At 49.4% G+C, this 8,541-nt stretch overlaps 1 protein-coding gene across 2 annotated transcripts in view; it reads left to right on the top strand.

Annotated features, from left to right (window-relative positions):
* The first annotated feature begins 312 nt into the window (after window positions 1-312).
* Smagp (small cell adhesion glycoprotein) overlaps window positions 313-8,541 on the top strand; it is a 16,043-nt gene continuing 7,814 nt past the window's right edge. The window contains exons 1-2 of one of the 2 annotated variants that reach the window (XM_027396606.2): window positions 313-446; window positions 1,224-1,292. In XM_027396606.2, the coding sequence (XP_027252407.1) occupies window positions 1,259-1,292 (34 nt within the window). In that variant the 5' untranslated portion in view covers window positions 313-446; window positions 1,224-1,258. Of the gene's footprint in view, window positions 447-597; window positions 732-1,223; window positions 1,293-8,541 lie in introns of those variants that run through there. The other variant, XM_027396604.2, reaches the window with a different exon arrangement.

Raw genomic sequence — 8,541 nt, 5'->3', positions numbered from 1 at the left:
CTCAGTTCCTCTTGTTAATTTGGGAGCATTTCCTGCCACTGATGTGAGTCAAGCCGCAGCCAAAGTGCAGCACAGATGAATATTTAAATTAAGACGCTCGCCCTGGGCTAGGACCAGGGTTGTGAAATGGCTTTGCAGGAATTACTACTTTCAGTCCCCATTTTAGGGATGAGAAAGTCCAACTATCGAGGTGTTGAGGAATTTGCCCACAGCCACTCAGCTGGCAAGCGGCTGCGCTGGGACTTTTAATCCTGCCCAGACCTCAGCCACACCCCTCACCCTCTCCACGGCCTCCCACGAAGGTCGCACGCGGAAGGTGCGGCTGGGGCCTGGCTTGTCGCCCCGCTTGGCCCGAGCGCCCGAACCCCGGGAGGTGCTCCCCCCCAAGTTACCCTGCAGCAGCTCGGGACACCGGGGGATCCGCGCGGGGGGACCTGCGGCCACAGGTAACAGCGGGTGACCGCGCTCTTGCGGGTCGCGCCGCCCGCCGGGCCCGGCACGAGGGAGGGCGGCTCCGGCCGGACAGTGGCCTTTCCTCCCGGGGGAACCAACCTGCTGAGGGCGGCCCCGCGCTCCTTCCTGTCCCACCCACCGCGGTCCGGGCTCGGCGGCCGCTCGGCGCGGGGTCCCGGGCGCGGCCTGGGCGAGCGAATCGCAGCCGCTCCCACCCGGGCGAGTTCAAAAGGACGCGCGGCGCCCGGCCCTGCCCCGCCGCCCGTCGGACTGGAAAGGTGAGCGCGCGGCCGGGGAGCCCGGGATCGCACTCGGCAGCTGGAACCGGACAGGGGCGGGGACGCGCGGCTGCGGGGGACCCTCGACGGCCGCGGGGGAGCGGGCACGGGGTCCTCGGGGAGCGGGGCGGACCCTCTGGCCGGCTCCGCGGGGCTCCAGGTAACGCAGGTGGCCTGGGGCCCGGATTGCTTCGGGCGGAACCCGGTCGGCTGCAACCCTTGCCCAACTTTCCCAGGCCTGGTAAAAGGGGGCGGCCTGGGGAAAGGGTCGCCAAAGTTATGAGTCTCAGTTACATCCTGGAGGGGATCTGCTCTTGGGGAGGGATTTGCTTTTGGAAGTTGATGAAATCCTCGGGGAGAACCAAAAAGGAAGAATGGGGACACATCCAGGTGGAAGGGACTCAGGAAAACCTGGCGCCGCGGGCTCTCCTGACATTTCCCGGTCGTGCAACCTCAGGACCCCATCCACGGCGTTTTCTGTTCTTTCCATAGATCTGACCCTGCGAGATCCTCTGCCCTCGGCCGCGATGACCAGCCTACCAGCTACACCTTCTCCTGGAGGTAAGTGACGGAATAAATGGAGTACGACAACTGTTCAACAATCCACACCCCACCCCACCCCTAACCAGTCTCGGAATTCCGTGAGGCCCCAGTGTAGACTGGAAAACCCCCTCCCTCGTCGTCCATCCCCACCCCCACCCCCGTCCCCGGCCTCAAAAAGGAAAAGGCTCTCAGAGGAAGCAGGATTGAACTATAGTGTGCCCGTTAGTGCTGTTTTATTCTAACATCTGGACCAGGCCAGCTTTGACAGTAACCTGGGTTTATTCCGTTGTATTAAGCGCAAAGGAACCATTTTATATTCACTCGTGTAGTTGAAGGTGGGAAAGGATCTTCTAAAGATAACTGGGAGAGCTTGGATGGAGCTTAACTGGTAGAGTGCTTGCCAAGGTTGGGTTCAATCCCCTGTATGGAATGAATCCTGCGTTGGAGCCCACTGTAATGGAGGCTTCTGCCTGTCCCTTCTCCCTGCAACTTGGGAGGTAGAGGCAGGAGTGCCAGAAATTCAAGGTATCCTCTGTTACATAGTGAGTTCAAGTCCAGCCTGGGCTATAGACCCTGTCAGAAAGAGGGATGGGGGTGGTGTTTAAAATACTGGAAGCCTAGTGGTAGTGTCCTGTAGTCCTGGAAAGAGAGCCTACCTTATAATTCACTTCTTGTTCCCCTAGATATGTGCTGAGCAGGGATCTTAGGTGGTGAATTAATTCTTACCTTTCATTTCCTAATCAGGCTGAGTCTGGACTGACAGATATTTACATATTGTTTTCACCTTGTGCTAGCCAGGGTGTGGGAGGAACAAACCCTTGATCCATATATCCCTTTGTTTTCTTAAGTATAGTCTCATTTTTCTTGAGATCAAACCGTCACTTGGAGTGACACTGCTTTGTGGGTTGGAAGTCAGGGAGGAGAACCCCAGGGAAGGCCAATCTAAGGCAGTTTCTCCTGGGTTTAGTTAATCTGAGGCACATGATTCAGACTTACCTGGTGAGAAGAGGTGAGCAAAGAGACAGACAGACAGACATCTAGATTGGTGGGCCAAGGCTACTGAGTGGGGAGAAGCAATGCAACAAATTCTTTAGATGAGGGTAGGCCCAGGCCTTTTGTGTCTTTATTTCCCATAGTGCAGTGCCTTCAAGGGTTGTCTATGATGTAGATTGTGTCAGAATTTCCTCCGTTTTAAGTTTTAAGTAATAGTCCATGGTATGTGTGTGTACATTTTGTTTAGCCACGCATAAGTGAATATCTGGTTGCCGTTTCCATCCCGTTGGCTATACATCCAGACATGGAGTTGTTATATGGCAATTATATATATTTTTAAAGAACCACCATACAGTTTTTCATAGTAGCCGTGTTATTTATATCCCCACAAGCAAAGCACAAAGGTTCCAATTTCCCCACATCCTCCAACACTTGTTACTTGGGGTTAGTGTGATGCTAGCTATGTCAGTGTTGTGAGGTGCTATCTCGTTGTGACTTTGGTTGTTTCCCCAGTAACTACTGATGTCCAAGCACATTTGCATGTGCCTGGTGACCTGGGTGTCTCTGGAGACGTGTCTGTTCAAGACTATGCCCACTTATCTTTTAAGCCTTTATTCATGCTGAACACATGTGTGTGCATGTGCTCATGTATGTCGCCCAGCCCTCCTCAGCTCACACATGCCGGAACACACATGGAGGTCAGAGGACAACTTTCTGGAGTCAGTTCTCTCCTTCCACCATGTGGATTCCAAGTGTCCTCACCCGCTGAGCTGTCTTACTGGCTCCTTGCCCATTTTAAAATTGGGTTGCTGTGTTGTTGCTGTATATTTATGTTCTTGGTTCAACAAGTGATGTGAGTGGGGGTGGAATTTTAGGACATACCAGTGTCCTGCTCACTAGGTCCGAGCAAACAAGCATCCAAGCACAGGAGTGGTGAGAAGACTGGAGACCAGCAGGATTCCCTGCAGGGTGGGATGCTCCTGGGCGCCCCTCCACCTTCCTGCTGTGTTCCCTTCATATCCCTCCTACTCAGTCAGGGTTAGAGACTCTTACAGGAATGCTTGGCCACACTGTACTGCACCATGGGGCTCTTCCTGCTGTTCAAAAACAAAAACAAAAAAAAGTTTAAAATGTATGTTTGTCACCCTTACTGGGATAAGATTATGGTAGCATTAATATAGTAATGTTTGCCTTTAATTCCAGTACTTGGGAGACAGAGGCAGGAGGATTTCTGTGAGTTGAAGGCCAGCTTGATCTACAAATCCAGGTCCAGGACAGCTAGGGCTGTTACACAGAGAAACCCAGTCTTGATACCCTGCCTCCCCCCCAAAAAAAATATGTTTTTATTATTATAAACTCATAATGTTTATAATGAGTACTTATGGATGAAGATATTGTAATGAATAATTAATTGGTTGATATGGCAATCTTAATATTATTCAAAAGCTCATTATCTTGATTTTTAAATGAAATTTAAGTCATTAAAATGAAATCATTAAAAGACATTTTCATAAGCCCCTGAGATTGCTGTGGATCAAGGTGCTGGACCATGTGTCAGTTAGCCCTGTTGCAAGTAGGGCAGAATGGAACCCTGCCTTGGGAGCTCCGCCCACCCCACCAGGGAAAGCCCATCCCTTGCCACTCAGTGGTCACAGTGGCTTCCTCCCAGGTGGTCCCCACCATGTACTAGACACTTAGCACTTTTCACTGGATTTATTTCTTGACACACCAAGCAAGGTTTATTCTTTCTTTATCAAAAGCAAAAACTAAGTTTGAGGAAGTTAAGAAATTTTCAGTGATTAAGAACACTGAAGAGATGGCTCAGAGGTTTAGAGCACTGGCTGCTCTTCCAGAGGTCCTGAGTTCAATTCCCAGCAACCATATGGTGGCTCACAGCCATCTATAATGAGACCTGGTGCCCTCTTCTGGCATGTAGGCATACATGGAGGCAGAATGCTGTATGCATAATAAATAAATAAATAAATCTTTAAAAGAAGAATGTTTCCTAGTTTAAAAGAAAGAAGAAAGAAAAGTTCCCATAGTGCAGCTGATCAGAGCAAGAAGCAAGGCTGTGCGCTAAACCCGAGCTACTCCCAAGTTGTGTCCTTTTCCTCATGGCCTATTTATTGCTCCTGAGGTCTCCGTCACCCAGCCGTCCGTCCGAGCGTATGAGAGGCAAGAGAAAGGGACAGAATCCCAGAGTGGGTTCCCATGGAAAGGGGGATTGTGGGAGCCTCCCCTGCCTGGGCAGGTCTAGAACAAATAAGCAGGTTGGCAGCTTGAGGTGGCAATGGATCTGATACCTCCTTGATAAGAGACTTGGCATACCCTGGAGACAAGAGGGACAAAGAAATCAGCTAGTATCTGGGTCAACAAAAAGAAAGGTGTGTGAGTGGGTCTGGGTGGAGCCCCGAAGCTTGTGGACCTCTGCCACCTGCCTACTATGAAGGCAGATGGAGAGCAGCATATTTCTTCCTTTGGGAGAACTGACAGGAACTAGGGATCCAAGTTAGGACCTTAGGCATGCAGAACCCACTCTAGCACTGATACACCCACAGCCTCCTTTTGGTGCCAGGCATTCTGGATTTAGATTACTTTGTTGCTGTTGTCTGTGTTTTCATTGTAAAAGTCGTAACTAGCTGGTTGTGAGGGAGCATGTATGAAACAGCAGAGGAGGAACCTGCCCTGGTTTGCAGTAACGATTGATTCAGAAGCAACCAAGGTCAACAGGACACCTACTATCAAATCAGCGTGGATAAACCTTATGTCAACCTTTGAATCTCCTTAAGCCCTCCCCATTTTCACTCCAAAGGGTGAAAGGAACTTCCACCCTCTCCCTGTTTCCTGCCCAGGCTCTCTGCTCTCTGTGACAGTGCATTAGCTGTCTGCAGCCAAGCCCTCTGTTGCTGCATTCGATCCTGTCCCTTAAAGACAGGGCTCTAGACACCTTATCAATTGTGTGCCATGAATTGTTTGCTCTGTCTGAGTCATTTCTGAGTCCACAAGGAGACCTGCTGGCACGTCCCATTCTGAAAGCAAAAACAATCAATTCCCTCAGGCTGCAGTAGCAACTCCACTTCTTTATTCACCTTTACAGAAAAAAACTTTGTAAGAATGTACTTTGAGCTAAGCCTTTAAACCCAGCACTAGAGAGACAGAGACAGGCAGATACCTGAGTTTGAGGCCAGCCAGCGCTACATAGAAAAATGCTGCCCCTGCAGCCCCTCCCCAAGAAAAAAGAAAGTTTACTCATGGGGTGAGAGTGGGCATTTCTCAGTCATTAGTACCCAAGTTCAGATCCCCAGGACTCATAGAAAAAGCCAGATACAGCAAGCAAAGCAGGCCTATCATTCTGGTGCTGGGGAGGTGAAGATGGGAACCCTGGGGCTTGCTAGTCAGTTGGTATAGCTGAATCCATAAAATCAGGTTCGGTGAGACACCCTGGCTCAAAACCTCAAAACATAAGATGAAGAGTAATTATACACCCGACCTCAACCTTTGCGCTCTCTCTCTCGCTCTCTCTCTCTCTCTCTCTCTCTCTCTCTCTCTCTCTCTCTCTCTCTCTCTCTCTCACACACACACACACACACACACACACACAGTTTATATTCTGCCTCCAGTCCCTCCTTCCATTCTTCTTGAACCTGCCCTAAACCACAGCTTTGCATTCAAGAACTTGTCTTATGCAGGCCATTTGTGGGTCCTGTGGTAAATGCACAAAAGTCTAGGAGTTTGATTTGAGGGCTGTGTGTACTGTGTGTTGACTGACCTGTCCACCTACCATGTCCTCCCAGCCTCCTATCTTGATTATGCTAATAATTTTAATTTTTTAATAATTTATCTTTTATGTACATTGGTGTTTTGCCTGCATGTATGTCTGTGTGAAGGTGTTGGATCCCCTGGAACTGGAGTTACAGACAGTTGTGAGCTTCCATGTGAGTGCTGGGAATTGAACCTAGGACCACTGGAAGAGTAGCCATTGAACCTGGGTTCTCTTAACTGCAAAGCCATCTTTCCAGCCCTGACCTTTTTTTTTTTTTTTTCAAAGATTTTATTTATTTATTATGTCTACAGCATTCTGCTTCCATGTCTATCTGCACACCAGAAGAGGGCACCAGGTCTCATATCGGATGGTTGTGAGCCACCATGTGGTTGCTGGGAATTGAACTCAGGACCTCTGGAAGAGCAGTCAAGTGCTCATAACCTCTGAGCCATCTCTCCAGCACCCCCCCCCTTTTTTTTTTATCTTATGTGCATTGCTGTTTTTTGCCAGTATGTATGTCTGTGTGAGGGTGTTAGATCTTGGAGTTAGACAGTTGTGAGCTGCCATGTGGATCCTGGGAATTGAACCTGGGTCCTCTGGAAGAGCAGCCAGTGCTCTTAACTGCTGAGCCATCTCTCCAGCCCCCAGCCCTGACTTTTGTATTTCTTAAGGTGCTGGGGATCAGACTGAAGGCCATTCACATACATATGCGCCACATCCCCAACCCACCTTTTTTTCATTTCTTAATGGCTAGTCCAGATTTATTGTTGACATCTTGGATATCTGATATGCAGTCATGTCCCATCCCCACTCTGTCCCTCCTGAGAGCTTCCCCCTCCCAGGTAACAGTGTATCTCTCCTGTTGCTCAGGCCACACATGTGTGACTCTACCCCACCTCCAATCCTGTCAGGTTTTGCTTCACAACAGATCTGGCCACGTTGTCACTGGACTGCTGCAGGCTTTTGGGTCACAGAAGACAACTCCCCCATTTGGGTGGTCAGTGTGCGTCAGCTTCCACCTTCATCTTCACTTTCAGCCTGCTATCCAAGCCACACTCCAAGGGATCCCTTAAAATCAATATGTTTGAATTATGTGTTGCCACATAACACAACCCAAAATTCACTTGCAATGGCTTGGGTTTGAAAAAGTTGGGCTGAGCACCTGCCACCTTCACCTGGCATGTGCACGAACCCAGGTTCAGTTGCCAGCCTTGCAAAACAAGTCAAAACAGGTTATAATTTCTCACAGCTTTGGTGATAGTGTCTCCTGCACTCTTTCTTGCATGGAGCTGCAGTGGACCAGAAAGTCCACAGTGCGCCCCCCCCCCCTCCAGGCCTGTGAGTTGCTGTTGTCTGTCAGTTGAGCTTAGTAACTTGGTTTCCTACACACACACACTCATGTTCCAGTGGACTAGATTGAGCTGCTTCAGGATATCATAGTTTTAGGATTTCAAAATGTGATATTTGGAATGCCAAGTTCCTCCACCCCATATATTGCATCATAGTCTTCATTTTTAAAGATGGAGATTTTTGCTGGGTGGTGGTGGCACATGCCTTTAATCCCAGCACTCAGGAGGCAGAGGCAGGTGGATCTCTCTAAGTTCAAGGTCAGCCTGGTTACAGAATGAGTACCAGGACAGACTCCAAAGCTACACAGAGAAACCCTGTCTCGAAAAAATAACAACAACAAAAAATGGAGGTTTTTTTTTTTTTCCTTTTTGTGTTATATATATGAAGGTTTTGTCTGCATTTTACGTGTGTGGCACATGTATGCAATGCCTGCCCAGTCCAGAAGAGGATGTCAGATCTCCTAGGGACTGGAGTTCCAGAAAGTTCCATGTGGGTGCCGGGACTCAAACCTGGGTCCTCTGGAAGAACAGTCAGTGCTGTAACAGCTGAGCTGTATCCAGCCCCCGTAGTCTGCATCTTAACAAAGGTCTGTAGGAGATTAATGTTTAACAAGCATGGCTATGTAATAAACCTGTAACAGCTTTAAGTTCACGGATGGCTAGCATCTGTATTGCAGCCCACATGCTATCATTCCATGGTTTCATCTCTTTCCCTGATGCTCCCTCCAAGTTGACTCCCCGTGGCCCCTTTAACATGCCACATACACTCCAGCCCCGGTGCCCCCCATCATTGTAGACAGCCTCCCTCACCATACTCCAGGTCTTTATTCAGGCTGCCTCTCAGGAAAATTCCTTGACTGTCTTATGTAAAATTGTAGCACCTTCCCACATCCCATCCACTGTCCTTTTCCTGCTTGTTTCCCCACACATCTGGAACCAGCAACCGTCATGGTATTCCTTTTACTTCTTTCTTTAGCGTATTGCCTCTTTCCTTGGGGTACTGTCTCCCCAATCCCATTGGCTCACCTGTTCTTTGCAAAGCCTCCCTCTATGGTCCTCCCTCTGGGCTTTCCTTGTGATCCTCCCCCTGCGGCTCTCCCTTACATCTATACATTTGCAGAGAGGGCTCTCAGAACACCACCTTTGCAGGCTGTGCTGGCAG

Source organism: Cricetulus griseus, chromosome 2, assembly GCF_003668045.3.
Source record: "Cricetulus griseus strain 17A/GY chromosome 2, alternate assembly CriGri-PICRH-1.0, whole genome shotgun sequence".
NCBI classification, from domain to species: domain Eukaryota; kingdom Metazoa; phylum Chordata; class Mammalia; order Rodentia; family Cricetidae; genus Cricetulus; species Cricetulus griseus.
This window is presented reverse-complemented; position numbering and strand designations above follow the sequence as displayed.